Here is a 22,779-nt window from a genome sequence, read left to right on the forward strand (position 1 = left end):
ATCCTATGGCAGTCTGTGCGCGCGAAGATCCGGCAGACCTGGTGCCGGCCGGCAAACATCCCATGTCTGATTAAAAGGAACAAAAACGTTTTTTGGATGAAAGGAAGACAAAATGATAGCTAAAATAAAACATTTACTTACTTTTACATGTTTCACTAGGTCCCCAGCTGTCGCATGCCCCATGAACTGGGATCCCAGGTATCTGGACAGCTAGTCCAAAGCGTGTAATATACGAAGTTTTGTCTTTCCCGCACCGAAATGTTTTTGCAATTTCAGTGTCCGGCAACATGGCCTGAAAAACCTCGCTGACATCATCATTCGACTTATAGGACTGGTGTTTTGTAACAGTAACAACATTCGACGTCTTTTTCCCTCGTTTATATTTCTTCTTCTGTTTCCGAAAAGGTCGAAAGGGACTCACTCATAACGCGATAACTCATTGGATGCATGGATAAATTGCATCAAATGAGCGATCGCGTTATTATTAGTAACGCGATAGCACATTGATCCAATGAGCTATCGCGTTACTATCGTTGTAGTCATAATATAGTCACAGATATATATCTATGAATATAGTAATGAATTGTTTCGGGAGCTTTTCATTTAGCATTTGCGGTAGCTTTACCAATTTATGAAAATTAAGACCTGTTTAAAATTATTTAAGACGTAAATTCAGTGATTTAAGTCTTTTTAAGGCCTTAAAATTTGATTTTCTAATTTAAGACTTTTTTAGACTTTTTAAGACCCCGCGGAAACCCTGTGTAAGATAGGAGACCTCAGACATTCTTCACAGAAGTATTCCATCACCATACCATAATAAAACAGTCGACATTAGGTTTCCTAAAAGCAGCAGCACTGTTGTGTTTTGATGGCTTGAAATTCAGATTGAATCGGTCTCTCTGCCAGAAAATAGTCCCAGGGGAAACATTTGGTTTACACAGCTAATTATCAGTTCTGTAGTTTATGGTGACAACTTTGTTAGTCACAGGGATTTTGATTATATGTTGTGAAATCTTTAGTACTTCTGCATGATTTGCAAAATGGTTTGTTGCAATGAAAAATAATGGATTTTTTTTTTTTTTTAATGGGCCAAACATCTGAAACCACTGGTATGGTCAGGTAGGGAGGCGCTTTTGGATGAAAGGTCAAAGGTTTAGTCCGTCCAGTGGCCATTATGTCCAAAGCGTCATGTATCCTTGGAGCTTGACAATAAAGTCCTACCTGCTAACTCATTTAAAATGTAATGTAAAATATTATCTGTGAAGATTCTCAGTCATCCAGGTCATAGGATCGACAAGTAGAAGTCAAAGGCAAGTGGACCTCTTGTTTGTCTTGGAGATGTCTTGATACCTCCACCCACCAGTCTTTAGAACTGATGAAGCCACTTGGATGAGAGGGGAAACATCTTCAAGATCAACAAGGGGTCCAGTTACCTTTGACTTACTAACACTTGATGTAAAATATTATCAGTTGCTAGCTAGAGGCTAATAAATTTAGAACTGGTAAATAACCACAGCTCTGTTCCTTGTTTCGATCCAAACTTACCAGATTCTTGCGTTTTTCTGGGACAGCACTGACGTCCACGGGCTGCCTTTCGATGGCATTGACGAAGCGAACTTCAGCCACTGCAATGGCGCAAATGACGTGGACCCACCTGGGGAGGGGGAAGGACACGCCATCTCATTATAAGCTCGTAAAGCTGGTCACATTAGGCTCATCATTATACTTTAATGTTATGGACTGTCAACTACATTCACTGTTGTGTGAGATGTGGAACATTTTCAGTGCTACCCTTGAAAACTTCGAAAAACTCCCTTACACCCGTAAACAGTTTCATTCCAAATGTTAATTGAAAAATGTTAATGGCCGACATTAATCAAACAATATGTCAAAAGCACAAATAATTTTAAAAGCCAGGATAAGATAGATATTTTTTGCTCATATTTTAAAATTTGTTAACATCCTGATTTATACCATCACGATGCAGCAATCTTTCTCTCCTTGAGCAAGTAAAGCATATCAGATCAGAAAAACTGAGATACAAAGTACATCACTTAACTAGAAAAGTTTTCTCATATTTCCACTGCTGTGCTGCACCCGTTCAGAACCTACAATGACTATGAGAGAATCCCCATTTGACCTCCACTGAACTTTTGACTGGGTGTGATCAATGGAAAGACACAATTCCCTGTATTGGTAAAGTGTTTGTCATAAAGATTTGTTTTTTCTTTTTCTTCTGTGTTGAGAAATGTACATGCTCCTTGAGATTTTAGATTTTTTTGTATTTCTCTTTCATAGGTTTTTATCATTTGTGTAGAAAAAAGCTAAACCTATGCAATGAATATAACAGATGCGCATAGGTTAAAGGTCAACCACTAACCGGTTGTCTGTGGTAGTCTTCAAGGCTCCTCCCCTCAAGTTACAGAGACAGCACTCCTGGAAAACAGAAAAGCACATGGTGTCAGATTTGAGGAAAAAGGGGTACACAAGACGTACGACTTTTCCATTCCATTTCCATATGTGAGGTAAGTGCTAAACAACAGCACTTTCCTCCACTTCTTCACACTATTTTGTCCAATTCCGATCCATTTCAGCTCCTGAGAAGAACAAACCAATCGTCCAGATTTCCAGCCCTGCGTAGACAGCGCAATATTTAGTCTTAGCATCTACTCACCACTGTCCATGCACCAGCTGCACACCGGGAGCACATCCAGGAGGCACCAACCGTGTCTAGCTTTACACCATAACAACCTGTAGTGGAGAAGAGAGAGTACAAAGTCACAACCCTGTCCCATAATATATCCCATTTATAGTGGACACATACCCAAAGCACCTTATATTCATGTTCAGCAAGGATGGGGCTAGTAGAGCTTAACTTGGGCCATCATTTTGAAGCCCAACCTGACCTTTGTCCTAAAAAGTTCCATCCAAAACCTGCCAGAACCTGCACAGTAATAGCCTTTTCTCAATCAAGGCCCAACTGGAACCTGGAATAGGCATGAATGAATTTGCTCACCAGATAAAGATCTCAAAACTAAATGTTTTCCACCTGATAATGCCATAGGCTATGAAACGATTTGACAGGCAGGAGGAGAGGAGTCTTATTATCAGAGAAGCAGGACTCTTCAGGAATTAAGAGGCCCAACTTATTAGAAAATAGGCTCCATAACAAATAAATGCAGATGCACCGTAGCTTATTACTGGCCATAATCAAACCGAACAGCAGCTGCTGAGAGCCTGTAAGTTAATGCATAGCCTGCTCAGCCCAAACCCTGTCTGAGCTGAGAAATTAAGTCAGAAATCGACTGTTGAGTTCCGTTGGGTTCAAGTGTAAATGTCAAGCTCTATAGTCCCCAGTGAGAGTAAATCTCCTAACCCTGACAGTGTGAAGGCCAGTGTCCATCAGCTGCAGCACACGTACATTCTACTTCTCACACCTTGGTCACACATTCAGTGTCCATCAGCAGCGTTAACAGAGCAGTTTCTGCAGAGCATTGACAGCCAGACTTCTGTTTGTTTTAGGCTTTTTTTCCCCCTCTTTCTGTTATTTACCGCAGTTACTGTGAGCCATGTATCAACTGTACTCAAGGTTTATTTTTAATATTTTAAATGATCCCCCCCTTGACTTTTCTTTTTCCATTTCAGTGAGAGGTGGCAATCAGGAAAATTAACTCCTTGCAAAACAAAAAGGTCACTTCATACACTCCTGATCAAAATCTTAAGACCAGTTGAGGAATTGCAAGAATTTACATTTTGCATGGTTGGATCTTAAGAAGGTTCTAACTAGAGCTTCAAAATGCAAAAAAGAAGAAATGGGAGTGAGACAAAAAAATAAATAAATAAAAAATAAAATTGAGTAAGCAATTTATTGCAAATAAAGATTAAACTGAAATAGGCTGTTCATACATTTTGATCAGGAGTGTATATATCCATTTATAGACAGATATAGATATAGATAAAGCACAGAGCTGACAAGACAGATAAACTACAGAACAGTTACAGAGCAGATTAGCCCTGAGGAAAAAAGGTCAAAGAGCAAGAAATGTATTCTAAGCTGTAACTGTAAACAGTATTCTTATAGTGTATTATATGGATTGAGTGTGTCTGTACGACATAGTGAGTTTGCAGTGAGCCTGTGTAAGCATTTATTCTTTGCTTTCAATTCAGAAGTTGCTATTTTGGATGCCAGATCAAAAGAACATCCAGTGAACAGTGGCTCTTAGTGCACTGTTCTACCTACTGAAATATGAAGCTGGGAACTTGAGTCAAGCTCTGGCACTGCTCTGCTTTCTTGATGCTTTTTCACTACATTTGTATTCTTTCTTCTGTTAAACCGTTGTTAACCAGTTTATAGTTTAATTAGCATCAATGGTTACACCTGTGTTTACCCTACTATTTCATGTCAAAATGGCTGCAGTGGAAAAAGGTGTGTTAATAACTTTAAAATTCATTTGACATGCCTAAACTTGCTGTCATACAACTCCTTGTTGAACTAATTTGCCAAGAGGCTAGTGTATTTCTGTAACACCTAGACAGGTCTGAATGATTTTTAGTTGGATGTCCATCCCAAAACGAGGAGCAGAGGGACGGAGGGCAGAGCATGCGTTTCTGGCAGGAGTTCTTTCTGCTTCATGCCCTCTTATCAATAGTGGTGCTGCTTCCCTAGCCAGGCCCGGCTCATCCCTGGATGACTAATGAACTGCCTTGTTTGGAGGTACAGTCCAGCTTTAGGGATAATAAGAACCCAGGATGCTTGCTGTGTTTGTGTGTGTGTGTGTGTGTGTGTGTGTGTGTGTGTGTGTGTGTGTGTGTGTATACACATCCATGCAGTGATTTTACATGGCTGAATTTGCTGGCTGACAATAAAACATCCACATAGCAAGTATTCATTATAGTATATCATATCTATATCTATTATATCTATCTATATCTATTATATCTATCTATATCTATCTATCTATCTATCTCTATCTATCTATCTCTATCTCTCTCTCTCTCTCTATATATATATATGTATATATATAGATATATATAGATAGAGAGAGAGATAGATAGATAGAGATAGATATGAAAAAGGGTGTGTTAATATACACTTTGTTTTGTTTTTAATCTCACCTGAGCAAATGAGCAAGTACAGCAACTTATACAAATGATTGTTGCTAGCATAAAAAAAATGTTTATCTCACTATGTGGCAATGAGAGGAAAGTGCAGAAATTTCCTGAGCACACTAAAACTCACATACACACACACACACATACACACACAATGTTAACAAGCAGCCTGTCCTCTCACACTTCACTTTGACAGATGCTCTATGCCCTTAAAAATCAACAATCTCCAAGAAAAATAACGAGTGTGGAAAGCAGGGTAAATAAGAGACAGGGAACTTTATGGTGCACTGCCTTCAGAGAGACCTTTGCATTGTACAAGTGCCCTCTTAGCTGGTTCAACCCTAGTCAAGGCGAGTTAAAACAGGAAGCCCCTCTGAGCATGGCGACAGGGGAATTGAGCAGACAGTTTGTTGCACTGCTCTAGTGGAGTTTCATCTTTTGTGCTTACTTCTCCATGGTCCTGGAGTAAACAATGTTGAGAATAGCAGAGAGTTTTGACAGGCCTGGGAGAGTCTGTCTCTACAACTTGTTGGTCCATTAACTTGTATGGCCCTGCAGCAAGCTGAAGCTCTGATCTTAGGTGTTTAAATCAAACATGCACACAGCAAAGACTACCTCCCACCAACCCCAATTTTTTTTACCTTTATCAATCAAAGAAAAGTTAACTGAGCATCGATACAGTTATAAAAGAAACCCATTAATGGGGATGAGGTGTCTAGACAGCAGCTGCTGAAAGATGGCAAAGCTTCTTTTTTCCAAGCAAAAAATCCTCCTGTATGAGTTTAGCCTCTGTTTCATCAGCTCTGCCAACCTGCCCTGAATGTGAGGTCCTGTTATCCATGTAGCATGTGCCACTATTGTAATATGTCTCTATTCAAATGTCACCAAGACAAATAAGTATTGCGTAGTTTTAGTAATACCCACCACACAGAGCCCAACTTCCTATTTGGCTTACACCAGGTGTTTCCATCAGGGTTTCTTGTTATATGCATTTTGTTGAGATTAGTTTTGCCATGTGTGCCTGCTTGCTGATACTGATTAGCAGCTTCTTCTGAGCATGAACAGCCTCTACAGCAGACTTGTACTAGGAGGTTTCAGGGCTCTCCCAGGCTGGCTGTCAAAGACGAAGGACTAATTTTTCTTGAGCTTGCTCTCATACGCCTCTTCCATCTTCTCTTCCCAAGGCACTGTCAGCTCAATGAGAACCACCTGCTGCGTGCCTTTCGAACAGGGGATGATTCTGGTCAGAGGCTTCCGTTGGCAATTTCCTCACGGAATCTGAGCTGCCATATCCCAGTCACCTGCTATGGCCGAGACTCCTGTGCCCCCTGCCTCCTTAGCCACCTTTTCTTTGGCATGAGGAAGATGATGAGAATGAGGCCACTGGCTTGGTGTTTTTCATTCTTCCTCCTCCTTGCCTTCTCTGGTCCAGCAGCCAGCTGGTCTTGCCAACACCAAAACTTTCCATCCATCAGGCTTCCTTGGCAGGATGAGAGGACTGTGCAGGCTGATGTCCTGCATAGTGTGCAGCAAGGGCTCTCTGTCAGTGTCCACCTGTGGAGGCTTGTTGGTGTCGGCACAGCATCATAGACAGAGCAAGGCAGAAACTTAATCAGATGCCAGTCCGTGTTCGGCACGTCCGGCCAGTTCAGATATCTCTAACACACACAGTCTTGGGCTCTTGGGGCAAGCTGCAAACTTTGCCACTGAGGCTAAATAAAAATTCTTGACCAGACCTGCCATCAGTTAAGAGCAACTGATATTAACTGTCGTCTATGTCAATAAAAAATATTCTAAAACATGTTTTGTAGTCAAATGTCATTAAAAGTCAATAAGTCACCTAAATTCACCCCAATATTATGACAATGCATAAGCTGTTTTTTTTTCAGCAGTACACCACCCAAAAGGAGAGGTACTTAACCACACTGGTGGAAAAAAAACCCTAGAGGACACGGTGGCCATAAATAATTACAGTACCCACAGGGCAACCATACAGATCCATATTAGGGAAATCTTTAGGATCCTAGTCATTCAATATGCTTATAAGGGCGACAAATACTGTATGATTATTAACAATTATCAAAAAACCTAACTTACTGATGGATCTTACTGATGGATCCCCTAATGTATTTCCTTCTTTTCATTTATTTCTCTCTGTATACAAAAAAGAAAAGATTGACATTTCCAATTAAATCAAAATGAACAGGAAGATAATAAATGAATAAATGAATGACGTGCTTCCCATAGGATGAAACTTGGGCAGCCTGCCTTCACACGTGGCTCACCAAAAATCCAAGACAAGAGTTGTTGTTTTTTTGGGGGGCGGGTTTATACAGGTGACGAAGAAAGTCAATAGGGCAGACAGACAGACAGACAGACAGAGAGAGAGGGTGGGGCAAGCCGGTGTGTGTGCAGTCAGGGACCCGAGAAGTGTGTGTATGTTGATGTCAATTTTAATTTCATTTTCAGTCATATTTTCACAGCTGAGAGTGCATTAGTCTTTTTTGACAACATGTAATGTGATGCCCATCTCATACACCTATGTGCCAGCAAACTGTAACATCAAAATTTTAATATATTAATGAGAAACAGCGGCTCTCAAAGTTTCAGTAAAATAAAATTTTCTGTTCGAGGCACCTCTAGTTGGTTGCCACCACGATGGGCTGTTGGTTATCCTTCTCTGAATAAAAGTAATGTGATTTCTGAGGTTAATGTTGTTGCCCACACACCTGCCTTTAGCAGTGAAGGTGCTGGATGAATTGTGGAACCGCCTGTGTCAACACTGAAATAAAATTAGAGTAACAAGTAAAAAAATATTTGGATAACTAGGTATGCTGCACTGACGCAGATTTGTCCAAGAAAGCAAGCAATGCTATGATTATTTTCCCCATCCAATGCATATTGACCAATATTATATTCCAAACCCCTATTTGATGAGATTATATCCCAGGGACTACTGTCTGAGGAGATTTCTGCTGTTAGACATGACAGCAGATGGGATGATGGGAGGTAGCAGTACAGAGAGTTAAACATCTCATCAAAAATAGCCACATTCTCTTACTGTGCTAACTTCCAGTGAATTAAATGTCAGCATTCTCCATTTTGCTTCATCTGCAACTCTCAAGGGCATCTGATGATCCCTGCCCCCCACTCACTTTGGAAATCAAGGACTTAGACAATGCAGCAGTGAAAGACACTGAATAACACTGCATAATTACACATCCAGGGTAACAAGTTTTCCACACATACTGACCGCGGTGACACTTGTCTTTTCAATGTGACTTTTGTGATCAGATGCGCCAGATCAGAACCCAGCTGTGTCTGGATATGTGTGTCGAGGCTTGACACCTCAGTGTGACCAGCCTGATAGAAAAGTGATCAGATATATTCCTGTGCGAATAACTGACAAATAGTCCGGCTTGTTTCCACATGCTGTACACACCTCACTGAGATTCAAACTAAGTGTGAGCCAGGTCGCCTTGGCATGTGGTCTATAAGATCCAAATGCAAACAAGATCTGATCTTGGAGTGTACAAACTTGACAGTTAATGCATCCTGGCATGATCGGATGACAAGTCGCATTGAAAAAGTGAAAAAATGTGACCAAGGCTACTAATGCTGTGTTCTGCCTGGCTGCAGCAGGCATTGGGGTTGTATTCGGTTTACTCTCTTATTTTATGTCACTGTATTATGGAGAGCTTTATACTTACTGGCATGGACCTGCAGGCAACAGGAGGAACAGCAGAGTAGGAGGCTGGTTCCATCTTCTCCGATGTGGGAGTTTGAGGGCAGAGGCTCAGTATTGCCTGCCCCGGCACTGAAGCACATCTCTGGGACCAGGGGCCGAGTCCGGCTGCCGTGACGGGGAATGGAGGCACGCTGGAGATCACTAGCAAGGAAGAGGTCTTTGGGCGGCTGATGAAGCAATGTGGAACACGAAACAGGATAAGCACAATGACTGGGAGTTGATTACTGGTTAGTTTTATCTCTGACCTCATAAAAATCCCTTGACTCCCTGAGCGCAACCTTAGATCTTTAGGTGATTCATGACTTCAGACTTTACGATGAGGGAGGCTGGGCTTTTGCCATCACCTACTCTGGAAGCCCTTCTCTTCCAGAGAACACAACACAACACAAGATATTATTATCATCTTTAAAAAAGCACCTTAAAGTACGGGTCCACACTCTCTTCTATCTAATATTTCTCTATCAACGATAATTCAGCTATATTGGTTTGGTAGTTTAACTTCATTCCCTAATCCTGCCTATTAACCCAACAAACATCTTTGTCATGGGCCGAAGCACCACTGGTGCTGCGAACATCATTGTGTTCACTCAAATTCCTTTTCTTCCATTTCTACTGCCCTAAAACCATCTGAATCTCAGAAACTGTAAGAGCTGCAGCAACCAAACTTCAAATTTGCATCTGCTAACTGGGCAACAAAAACTTTATCAATTGCCCGCATGACAATTCTATACCAAGCAACTTCACAATTTGGCCTGCAATCTCTGAAATGCAAGTCTTTCTTCTTCCCTGGACTCATGGGTTCATGCTGAATCCATTGTGCATATTGGTATGCATTTGCACTTGAGATTTTCCACCATTTTCAATTTTGTCAAAAAATATTTTGCTTCTCGTAGACTTAAAATCGGATTCCTGGGATCTTCCTGCATAAAAGGTATACAAAGATCATATTCATGCTAATATATATAATATAATAACAAACCCATCAACTTTAAAAGAAACAAAACAAATTGGCTAATGGCCAATTCATTGGCTACTCAACACATCAATTCAAAATTCATTACATAAAAAGAGCAACTCAATAAGAGTTGATGTCTGCATTCTGGTAATTAGACATGCCAGCTTGTGGATATTTTCTGTTGCTCTACGTCACTTATTCAATACATAACCCCAAAGCACTTAAAAAGCACTATGACACTTGTTAGGTTGTTTTTACAGAGTTAACTGTCACTAGCACTGACACTGACACTGTAAGTGCCATTGGAAAAGTTTTGATACAAATGTTCTGGCCCTAGTTATCAAGTTACACTTTTTACCATGACTTTCTGAGTTGAATCAAAGCAACTTTCATGATAACAGAGTTCATTATTTTCAGTGTACTATGTACTCCTTGAACTGCCTTGAACTTGTGCATTCATTGTATTGTAGGTAACTGGAGTGATTAAGTGATTCTGACATTAGCATCAGTGAAAAAACAGTAAACTAATTACATAACTCTAACTACTACTTGTACAACAATGTGCTATCACAGTGAAGTCTGGGTCTACCTGTGTGTAAGGGCAGAAGAGAGAGCAGATAGCACAGTGCGGTTCAAGTGTTGCCACGGCGGCATTAAAGGCCTTCTCTGCCAGGAAGTTGGGTGAGCGGTTCTGCCACAAGTGCTCCTCTTTCTTGATGGTGCCATCCAGCGGAGGGGGGGAGGAGAGCTCTGGAAAAAGAATATACACTGTAAAAACATGTTCAAAAACAACACAGCCACCATTTTAAAGTTTTGACACCAACTCTCAAAAAGAGGCAAACACAAACTTAAAACAAATACTACAAAAAGGTATACAAGTGTTCCCATAAAAAGTATACATTGCGAGTGGCACTGTGGTCAGTGATTAGTACACAGGAAGACGTTTCTGCATTTGTATCCCAGCCCTAATCTTCTCTGTGTGGACTTTGCATGTTCTCTCAATGTTTGTATGGGTTTCCTTCCGATGCTCTGGCTTCCTCCCACAGTCCAAAAACATGCAGGTCAGGTGATCTGATTAGTCCAAATTGCCCATAGGTGTTTGGCTGGATCCAAATGTCAACACTAAGGACTAGCATACTCAGCCCCCGTGGACTTTGGTCTTACATATTGCGACATTACCTGCAGTGGTTTGCATCATTATGTCAAGTCTGCAGGGGCACTGGGCTGTGAGGGGACAATAACCGCTAATTGGTTGGGACTTCAGAGTTACCTGTGAAAAAGTAGTCATATTTTTGCCTCAGTTCAGTGAAAATCAACCTCTGTTCAACTGACCCTGTAGATGACAATATCCCATATTAAGTAATTATTTGTCCTTTTATGCATTTGTGTAATATCAAACCCCATCAATACATTAGAGTCTGCATCTCAGCAGACTGTACATAAAAGTCCACACAAAGCCCCTTATGGACTTAATGTTAGAACTGGACGGCTCTTGAAGCCTTGTAATTCAAAGGAACGTGCCCGTTACGTCCGCTACTTTGCAAGTGTCAAGAAGTCAGGACATTTGGATCCAGCCACTGAATGTGTGCTCGCCCTGCAGTGGACTGGCAACCTCTTCAGGGCTGTTTGCTCAGGGAATGCTTGGATAAGCTCCAGCTCCCCATGACCCTGAATAGGAATAAACTGGTATGGAAAATGGATGGAAGGGATGCATATATTGAAATGTGCAAAAGCCTAAGAAACTCTTTAACAAGGAAACCCTGGCCAAGAGACAGAACATGCACTTTCAGTTAGAGACAACAACAATATACCCAGTATAATTGGCTGATGAACACACAGGAGAGGCATCAACAACTCACTGCTCTGGGTCTATAATCAATTCTACAGTGCACGCCCAGAGGCTATGGAGCCAGATTGGATCGTTCGCTAGACCTGGACAGAAGGCAGGAGAAGCCTTTCACAAGTTTGTCTTTCAACTCTCTCTTTTCTCCCACCACCCGCTTTGCCTTCCTCTTTGCTGCCAAACAAGCCTTCTGAAGGACGGGCCCCCGAGTCTGGTCCCCTGCTGCCGACTCAAAGTGACTTTGAAAGCAGGTAATTGGGAGTCATGATCCCCGGATCAATAAGCGTCAGTCAGAAAATGAAAAGAAATAGACACAGGGGAGGGGACGGAAAGGGAGCCTTATAGTTCAGATTTCATTATCCCCAAAGGGGGCTTTACTCCTGCTTTGTTTTTCTTTCTCTGGATTAATAATCAGAACAAAAATGGTTTCTTTGCTTAACGTGCCATGATGGGAAGAACAATGAATGGATGAACAAATAAGGGGACAAACAAATGGAGAGACAAACAGAAAGATACAAAGAGATAGATGAATAAACAGACGGAGAATGACAGATAGGGAGAGATGGACAGGTTGCGGTTTGACTGAAGTGAGTTTTTGAATGTTGAAACTTTAATATATTATTATTATTACTTTAATATATTATATATTGGTACCAATATTAAGTTGGTACCAATGCAGAATTTGACCATTTCCGTGTCAAAATTTTCAGCAAAAGTGTCTTTCTATTCACTCGTCATACTCTTGTGACATTAAAACAAACACTGAAATCCAGACTAATGACATTCTCTTAGCATTAGCAGCTCTTCAAGGCAGGGTGACGCATTACATCTACATAGTGGTAGAGGAAACTCGGGACTAGAATTGACTTACAATGATGTATACAATGTGCCATGAAAAATCAAATTTCATTAAAAAGATTGTACAAACTTTTCTTATTTTTTGTAGCTGCAGACAATCATGTCGGAGGTGAATGATTGTCTGGTCTATATCCAGTATTTAATCAATTGGTAGAGATTGAGACAGAGCAACAGACAAACAGAGAGAGTGACAGAAACATAGCCACACACCTTCGTCGCTGGCTGGTTCCTGTTTGACAATGGACAGGGGAGAGCGCATGGGTGGCTTGCTGAGGGGGTGACGGCGACTCTTCTTCACCTCAGTCGGCATCTTGTGCTTGGAGTAGGATGACTGTGGGTGCACAATGACAAATACAGGGTTTCTTCACATAGTTCATTTCATGCTGACACTGGCTCTTCTCATTCAAATTTAACAGAGCTGTTCCAGAACAACTCTGTTTTGATGTCTTTAATACCCAATAATCATTAACTAACAGTTAATTAACCATTATGGCATTAACTAACGTTAACTAACGTTAATTGTTGTACTCTTATTGTAAAGTGTTACCAGTTAATTCTCCACCTAGTTTTAGTGTTTTTACTAAAACTATTTCTCACTTCACTGCACACATATAGGCTTGCCCCGCCCCATGACTTTCAATATTTTGCAGTTGTTTTTTTTTTTTTTTGTTTTTTTTTTTACACTTTTATCAGCATTTTGGTGGCAATTTTATGTAATCTTGTAAAAATACAATTTGAAAAAAAAAATTGGTTAATTTTGTAGAACCTTTCTTGTCATGTTTTGAAAGAAATCAAGTGAATTTGTTCAGGTTACAAAGGGTTAAACTTACAGGGAGAACAGTGAGTCATCTGTTCACTATCCAAGCTATTAAGAGGGTTTGCATATTATCAACATACACAATGAAAGATCAGTTTGTTTCAGCACATTTGTGCTTTTAGGCTACATGACATCACATTAATCACAGTGCAAAAAACTGAATCCACCATCCCTAATTTAAATATTGCTTGGTAAATCAAACTGACACAAACCAAAACCTTCTATTTTTTCTGTGCATGATAAGTTAGTCTACTTGATCTGGCAGGTAAATAACCAAAATTTGGAAATCTGCTCTCTTCTCAAAGTCTTACCTCGGTGACAAACGTTACCTTTTTAGTGTGCAAGTACATAAAATAACAACTCTGATTAGTTTTGAGCTATGTGGCCATGAACAAACTTACCTGAGTGGCATTAGCGTCCAGCTTGTTGTCTGCCGGAATGTCACTCTGACTTGGGACTGAGGGTTTTTTCACCTTTGGCGACTTGGCTGTGTTAATATTTGTCTTATTCATGCCTGATGTAGCAAACTGCTCAAATGCTTCCTCAAACCCGGTGATGGCCTGAGGAACATGGAACTTCTTCTGTTTTTTCTGCTTTTTCTTCTCAACATCCTCTGTTGTCAAGGACTGTGGGCTGGCTTTGGGCTCTTGTGCTGGGAAGGAGAAACAAATAGGATAAACCTCAGAGTCTGACATGTTTCTGAAGCTAGTTAACACCCATTATATTGAAATCCATTAGAGAAATTGTTAAGAGTCTAACAGCCCTGCTAGCAGTCTGTATAGGAAACCAAAGTGGTTATATGAGCTGTATGAGCAGGTTAGTGATAGGGCCATGTTGACCAAGGCATGGCCAACATGCCATGGGGCTGAACACTTAAAACTCTTAAGTGGTGGGAAGATGTTCACACTGGAGGAAATTCTTCTTAGAACAAGTATATTATGTCAATACCTTGCTTGTCTTATACTACAGTGAATACATGACGCATGGATGCAACTTGATATTAAAACCCCCATTGCTTTTCTGCTTGGGCTTGTTGCTACATATAGTTCTGAGCTGCTGTAGCTCTTCAGTAAGTTGCATGGAGTAAATATTGTTAAGTGGATAAGTATTTGTTGTTTGTTAATCAGTATTTGTCCTGCTCTTTCTCTTCTGTGATCAGTCTAAATGATGAGCACTGTGTCTCTGTAAAAGTTGAATCATTTTCAACTTCAGGCACCATTCAAAAACAGAACAGAACTCTGTATAATATAAAAAGTGAGATATGACAATGTAAAATGATGTCTGTCTGTCATAAACAGCAACATTTAGGCACTATTGATATGGAATGGACAGAGGCCAATGTAATGTGTTTCAAATTCAAGAAAAAAGTATCCTAAGTAGCTTTACACTGAGGCTTTTTATTTTAACTGATTGACATTAATTGGAAAAGTGTTTTTGAGTCATGTTGTTAGGCTGTTCATTTGGCACAAGTTAACAAATAAAGATTATGGATGTAATTAAATGCTGCTCTCCATGAAACCAAACCAGAAAATTCAGTAGCCTGTTTTTAAAACCACTCTCATGCAAAGAAACAACTTTTTAAAAATGTGTCTCAAAACAAAGTCCTCTTCCATGTGTTTTGTCACTGCCACTTCAAAAACTGCCCATTGCTATGTTACACGACAGCAGACAAGGAGTTTCATATATTTACATGTCTACAGCAGCAGATAAAGTCTTCAATATAAAAATGACATGGCAACAGATACAGCTCTCTTGGTCAGCACACTGGCCTCGTGCTTAGAGAGTCTCACGCGTCCTTAACCTCTACCTGCACACTCACTACAAGTGGCTCAGGATGAGAGCATCAGCTAAAAGCCTAGAGTGTAAATGTAAATCTTCACAGTATCACTGTAGCCCCTCTACAGCTCCAGGTGCACTGTCTGCTACATCGCTATATAAAATTCCAGTTCCCACTGGGGCAGACTTGACAAGCTTAATTATATCCATTATATCTAAATTTATTTCCAATTTTCTTCCAATTTTCAGTTTGCAGAGAGCAGGTGTGCAATGGGGTGTAGATTAACCAAGAAGACAGAGCATTAATACTCAGGTCTTACTACTCTCCTTGGCCGCTGTTCTGAATAGAGACCAGTTACACAAAGGTTAAAATAGCCCCGGTGAATTGGGATTAATACATACTGTGCCTAAGGTACAGCACTTAGTTGTACATTTCCCATTTTATTGGTGTTTCCTTAACGAGGTTTTCTTGGGAGTTCGGAGGTTCAACAGATCATGCTGCTGCTTTGGTGAGGCTATGCCAGATAATTTAGAGATGTCTGTTCTGTCTTTCGAACATACTATGTGGTGACTTGTGCTTTATTTTGTTTCAGTGACTTTTATTTTAGAGAGTCACAGAGGACCTAACAATTTTATTCAGAGTGACTTATAATGAGTGCAAAAGCAGAATAAGCTCAAAATCTCTGGATCACTGGAGGCATTATCATCAAACTGGCAGAATCGACAGGCAAATAATTGATAGGAATATTAGACCCGGCACCCTGAAAACAGCTGAAAATGAAAGCTGAAGCTGAAAATGAAATCATGTGATAGAGAAATGCAAAACAAAGTCAAAAGATTTTTTCCCTTGCAAAGTTTCTGTCCAATAGATGAATGACCTGTTTAACCGCATAAAAATGGCCTTGCCCTGTAATAAGATCATTCAAGTCTTCTATTGTACCCGACAATGCGTTTAAAAGTGTTTAATATATCCCATTCTGCTGTTTACCAACACTATTGCTACAATAGCTGCATTCACAAATTGCTTGGTGGTGCTAGAGAAAAGGCCATGCGGTCACTAGATTCAGCAGAGCTCTTCCTCTACGGGTCATGAACAGCAAATCTGAAAAGATTCAGATCAACTATGTTTGAATTTTGGAGTTCACAGCCAGGATCTGAGGCAGCTACAGTTGGGGTGAATCCATAATATCCCTGGCCTGTAATTTTGGGGATATAATTATAAAGTTTGCATCAAAACATTTCAGTTCCACAAGTTCCTTTTTTTTCTAAGCTCCATCTGAGCTATAATGGGAATAAAGCCCATAAACCTGATGGTGCCAGTGCCCAGCCCCAGACATAAAGACAGATGAACACACCAACAAACTGTCTTCCTGACTGCTCTTCCTCCTCCTCACCCTCCACAGCTGCTGCCACTGCTGCTCTAGCAGCGGCCTTGGCGGCCTCCTGCTCCTCACGCTCCATGGCCTCCAGGGTCATCATGGCCTCCCTGGCCAGACGCTCCTCCCTCTCCTGCTTCCGCTTGGCCTCATGCTCCTCAACCTGACGCTGGTACTCAGCAGCATCCAGCTCAATGCCCTCCTCTGCCAGCACCTTCACTTCTTCCAACTTCAGCCGGCGAAACTGCTTCTTCTTCTGCAGGGCCCTGGTGGGACAAAGATACAAGGTAAGTTTGAAATCTATTTTAGGGAACATAAACTGGATTTTAAACTTACAGCTTAATAGTTCCAAAACAAAGATGATGCGACTTTTATCCTTTTCTAAGATGACAATATTGCATAGTTAATTTGATTTTCTTGCTAGTCAATTTTTTTTGACAACATTAGAACATTAAGATGATGTGCAAAACAACAGCAGTAGCACCAGTAGGATTTGTTGTGGCCAAAATGAATGTACAGGATGTGAAAAATATCAAAAAATAAATGACAGAGTGAAATTGTGTAAAAACCAAACCAAAACAAAAAAAAAACAATTTTGCAATTTGACATGACACTATGTAGTTTGAAGGCTCACTTCCGCAGCAGGTTGGCCCGGAAGGTGACACGGTGCTCCCTCCAGCGATCCAGCTCGGGGCTGTTTATGTCAGTGGGCTTCAGGTGGTCCAGCACCATGGTGTCTTTGCCTTGCTTCCACAGCTCGTAGCGATCTGGCTGCAGGCAGCGCACAAACACGTCCATGGAGATCTTCACCATGTCTTTACGGCAGGTACACTGGAGAAAACAAGGAGCAGCAGAGAGGGAAAGGGTGACTGAACGGTCTAATGATGTCTGAACTGGGAAGATAAATGCAGGCTACTAGCTTCTTCATCCACTGGCCTGATGAATATGCACAAACAATCATTTGTTTGGCAAACTGGTGAAATTAATACGAGCCACTTTCACCCATTGTAGCCACATAATAGTCAGAGTGGAACAGGACCTCTGAATAATAGCTGTTTATCTTTTTAAGTAGCTGGCAACATAGAGAAACATACAAGTCACCGACCAAATTTACCATCTTACACTGTTAGCAATCAACCCATGATGTTCACTGCATCCAAGAGTTTTTTGTGATAAAGTGTTGTGATTTCATTTATTGGGTGTACACACTGTCCCACAACATGCCCAGTTTCCTCTACTTCAGTTTGACTTCATGTCTTGTGAGAATTGCATTTTGGATTATAGTGGCCACAAAGTGCCAAATTGGTGGACAAATTGGTATTGTATGTGCATCTTGTACTGTGGACTTTTCCCTGTAAGCCTACTTCAGTGCAAAATGATTACTCTACAAAGCAGCTCTTTTTCTTTTCTGATTCTCAGGGACTGACACCAAAACCTGGTGGGTACTACTGATGTTTTCGATAACGGAAAGATTTTCTGTGATCAAACTCCACTGTAAGTGTGCTGACAATAGTATTGTTGCCCTGATGCCACATCATCTAGGCAGGTATCTGCAGCAATAAGAAAAACACACCACCGAACAACAAAATGGACCCAGAGGCACTAACTATATGACAGCTGTTTTTAAACAGCGTTATATAGTTTCAGAGACTTTTCCTTCAAATACTGAAATATACCACTTTTTACAGTCAACTGCAGCCATGGCAATTTCACAATTCAGCGACTAACTGAATATGAAGGATTCTAAGAAACTGACTGAATATAAGGATATTTCAATTCTATTTCAATTTCAATGCGATGACATGAGTTACTGGCACCAAGGGCAACAGTGACAAACAGTCAAAATGGAGACATATTCAACATGAGAGACAGAGCGATAGGCACAGACAGACATGAAATTGCAGGCATCAACAACCAGGAGGCATAAGACTTTTTTACACATGAAAACATCTCAGCAGACTTTAATAATGACATTATGGAGCAATGAAGCATTATGCTGACAGCGGAAGGGAGGAGCAGGATAGTAATAGAACTGTTAAATGAAGCCGCACTGGTCCAGTGCTATACGAGGTGGTGTAGGTGTGGCAGAACAACAGGTAGATGAAAAAGAGAGAGAAATCAAAGAGAAGAGAGGGTGGGAAGAGGAAGAGAAACGACGAGGGCAGAAACTGAGAGAAACAAAGAGATGGGGGGAGAAGGGAGGGGTGAAAATAAAACTTATTTTCTTTTGTGCCCCCGCTTGGTGTATTACATTCTGCCCATTTTATTCCTGAGTTGTGCTGAGAGCCTTATGTTCAATTACTGGGAACATTCTTCAGCAGTGCAGCCGAGGCAGAGACAGGCAGGAAGGGGGGGAGAGGCTGTGAGATACTAGCACAACAGGGAAACAAGGAGAGAGAGTGGGAGAGACGGGGGAGGCCAGGACAGAGATGGTGAAGGAGGGGGAGGGAGTAATAAACACAACAGCAGCTCGCCCTCCACCTCTCCAACAAACCAATATCCAGCCTACATCTCATCTAGACACCTCTTGAGGGACAGAAACAGCAGAGCAGTGTCTGGATGGGGCGGGGGCACGGCTACAGCTGATTGCTACCATCATAAAAGCTTCGCCGGAAACAGAGCAACTCGCGGAGGGCGTGTTGCTCTGTTTCCGGACAGAGCAACACAAATGAACACGAGATAAATGTGGCTCTTGCAGTGATTGCACCAGGCATGCTGGTAAACTTCTGCTTTTTTCATTTGTAAAAGGATACCATGGCCCATTTTATTCTTACAAAACTATTAAGGGGTTATGGAGATTTTTGCCATCCTAGTGGGGATAAGTTCAACTTCATTACCTGATAAAACTTCATTACTTGCAGGAAAACGCATTTGATGCACAAAAATCTTGGCAAACAAAGACTCGCCTGTGAACATTGAAATATACCTGGGGTCCTAATGAAGCAAAGATCTTGGAACTATCCAGAAATGAGGATGGATAAGCATACTAACATCACTAGCTCATATGCTTTCTCACTATTTTATCTTCCAACTACACTTTTACACAAGCTCATGATGTTTACATCATGACAAATGTGAAGGTCATGGGATCATGAAAAATGCCAAGTTTGACCATCTAGGTAAGATGAATGTTGTTATAAATTTTTATGGAACCTCAAAAACGAAATAAACAAATAAGAATAAAACTTGAGACAACTTTGAAACATTATTGTGCAATATTTACAATTTGTCCTGCTGGTGACTCTGGAGGAGCGGTCACTGGGCTATCAGAACTGACAGGTTTCATCCTCTTAGCAGCATGAATCATGTCACCAAACCTAAATGCTGACTGACCAACAGACCGACCAGCACAGTGTCATATACAGTAAGTCCCCACTTTCCAGAAGGAAAAACATAATAATCCCTGATGATAAGCTAGTTTGCTTCCATGGGTGGTGAGCAACACTATCAGTCATTATACCATATTTCCCCAATTAATCGCCCAGCCGCAAATAGCTGCCTGGTTCTTTTAAACACCTGGGGTCTGCACCCATTTTGCATATTAAACGCCCACCCAAATAACCGCCGGGGCGATTATTTGCATTATACTGAGGTAACCCAAAATTAGGCTATTCACCTTATTTTTGCAGAAGTAAACAGTTAGCCGCACAATAACTGTGCTGCACTTCCGTTTTCTGTCAAAATAAGAGAGCTAGCTAACGTTAGAAAAAAAGGGTGTACCTTAATCTTAAATCGACCGACTGTAAATATGTTGGACAGTAACTGTCATCACAATAATGGCCTGGTGCAGGTCTGTGCAAAAATAAATAAAGGCCTGCAGTGAATAGCCGCCTGGTTCTTTTAAACGCCTGGGGTCCAAGTTGATTTTGCGCATTAAATGCCGGGGCGATTAATTGGGGAAATACGGTATTCTAAAATTTTAACTGTTTAACCACAGCCAAAAGCCAAAAGTGCATTCAGTTTATTGCTTATCATGGGTATAGGGTGCACAAAAACAAAGTCTAATAACAAGATTTCAGTGTGTCGTATCAAAGCGTGTCTGGGCTCGCCCAAACAAGCCAAGCCAGCAAACAAATACAAAAAAAGAAAGAGTGAGTCATCTCTAATTCACTTTCAAGATGAAAAAATGCTGTGATTTGGTCTGGGAACTGGGAGCATGATTTCTGCTCCTCTGCCAGACAGAAAAATCACCCTAGAAGCCTGGGGGAACAGCAGCAAAGTGTGATTGAGCACCAAACGAACAGAGAGAGGCTTTCATTGAGAATACTACAGAACTAGGACAGAAAGGCTGTTAACGAGTAGCAACACTATGGTGCAACAGGGTAGACATAAATATTTTAAGCGGTAATAGGCAAGATCCTCATTTTTATTTTGTTTTTTGTGCTCACTGCTGTGCTATTTCTGCAGTACAACTCCCAGGGATCACTTTTCTTTTTCTCTGGTTTTTCTGTTGAAGTTTGAGTTGTTATAGGTGGCGCTCTCTTCTTTGACGTTTCAGTTATGCTGCCTATCACTGTGCAACCTAACTCAGCAGTTCTGCTTTTCTAACTAACTAGACAAGAGCAGGAGAAATTGTTACTCAGGTAGTGGCTGCCTTGTTGATGTTTTACTCAAGTGGAAGTAAAAAAAAACTACTAAAAAATCTACTTAAGATATAAACAGTAGCTTATTTGAAGTGTACTCAAAGTAAAAGTTACAAGGGAAAAAAAGGGGACAGACATGAGTGGTTTGCAAAAAATAGAGCTCTTGCAACCAACATTCAATGATACTACAGAAGACATTTGTCCAGGAATCAGGAAAAGACAACTTCACAATCATCCCAATGACTTGTATAACTCAGGAGACGAGGGCAGCTTGGTCTTAGTAGCGAGATTCCTATTTCCATAATAATCTGGGACGTTCTTCCAGACTTTTTATGCTGTACAGAAGAGGAAGTCTGGGAACAAGGGTAGAAATAATAGAACCATGCCAGAGAAGCGAGTGTTCAGCCACACACGCTGGTCGTGAGGAGTGATGGCACACAGCTTGCAGTGACTGCAGGTGCATGTTTGCTTAGGAAGTCAGACAGATGGGTCAGCAGCTGAGGAGCGTGTAACTTAAGAGGAATGAGACATGCAGCAAGCCCACGCTCGCTCACTCTCTTTGCTTCGCCGGGTGCTAGAAGACCCAAAATGGTGATGAATCTGGCAACGAGGCCCCTCGTTCATTGTCATATTTGGTGCCAACAGGAAAAAAAAAGTTGGCAGGAGAATGGGAAGAGGAAGGGGAGACAGCAAAATGAGTTAACACAACTGCTTGAGCGAGCAAGAGACAGAGAGGAACACAAGAGCCTTCATTCAGTGTGTTCACATGTAATGACTTTAATGAAGGTTCTGTTCCACTTAGATCTAACAGAGCCAGGGTCCTGCTATTGAGCCAGGAAAGGCTCTGGTACACTTCACTGAAACAGAACTTTAATTAATGTCATTAGCAACGCCTATGTTTACCCTGCTATCTAATTTCAAAATGGCAAAAATTTCACTGTTCTACATTGATGTTGAAAGTGCTCAGCTATTTTTTGTCAACATTAGCACTGATAAACATATAATGAAATGAAAAACTGCCTGCTTCACATAGTCCACCTATAAACTGACAGAAAAACTGTTGCTAGTACTCAGCCGAAAGCAGTGCTAAGTATGGGAATATTTGGTGAAGTTGTCATTGTTTTGAATGGATTCGCCCTCTGTTTGTGCCTTATTTAACAGGTTAGAGCCCCACCCAGGAGACAGCACTATGGGTAATTTGTCTATTGCTAACTGGCTTATACTTGATATATGCAGGGTTCGTACACTTTTTTCATGGTCAAATTCAAGCACTTTTAAAGGACTTTCAAGGTAAATTTTTTCAGGTTTTCCAGTACCATTAAAGGAGAAATCCGGTATATATATATCCTTCTGTTTTTTTTTTTAATACTGCATACAGGAAATACAGGTATGCAGTATTAAAAATCAGAAAAACAAAAAAAAAACAGAAGGAAAAAAGAAAACAGCTTCTACAGCTAGAAGTATTTAGTCTGCCCTCTCCTTATACAGTAGATGTAGGGTATAGGTAGATCCCCCTAAGGGAAAATTCAAAATTGACATAACAACTGCATAAGTAAATAAGATTTAAAAAATAGATTACATTAAATGAACAAGAAAACCATCTAAGAATATTATATAATAATAATAATAATAATAATAATAATAAATATGTCAATATAATTCATATATATTATTAATATACTGTATCAATATGGTTCATAGATAGATAGCA

General features: G+C 40.7%; 1 protein-coding gene across 2 annotated transcripts in view; it reads right to left on the minus strand.

Moving 5' to 3' along the window:
- Positions 1–22,779, minus strand: part of kdm4b (lysine (K)-specific demethylase 4B) — an 82,661-nt gene that overhangs the window by 13,987 nt on the left and 45,895 nt on the right. The window contains exons 9-17 of one of the 2 annotated variants that reach the window (XM_030049323.1): positions 17,120–17,316; positions 16,465–16,751; positions 13,735–13,985; positions 12,727–12,847; positions 10,405–10,565; positions 8,823–9,027; positions 2,675–2,751; positions 2,381–2,436; positions 1,546–1,654 (exon numbers count right to left, since the gene is read on the minus strand). In XM_030049323.1, the coding sequence (XP_029905183.1) occupies positions 1,546–1,654; positions 2,381–2,436; positions 2,675–2,751; positions 8,823–9,027; positions 10,405–10,565; positions 12,727–12,847; positions 13,735–13,985; positions 16,465–16,751; positions 17,120–17,316 (1,464 nt within the window). The remainder of the gene's footprint in view (positions 1–1,545; positions 1,655–2,380; positions 2,437–2,674; positions 2,752–8,822; positions 9,028–10,404; positions 10,566–12,726; positions 12,848–13,734; positions 13,986–16,464; positions 16,752–17,119; positions 17,317–22,779) is intronic. The other variant, XM_030049324.1, reaches the window with a different exon arrangement.

The sequence above is a fragment of the Myripristis murdjan genome, chromosome 4 (genome assembly GCF_902150065.1).
Source record: "Myripristis murdjan chromosome 4, fMyrMur1.1, whole genome shotgun sequence".
Classification (NCBI taxonomy): domain Eukaryota; kingdom Metazoa; phylum Chordata; class Actinopteri; order Holocentriformes; family Holocentridae; genus Myripristis; species Myripristis murdjan.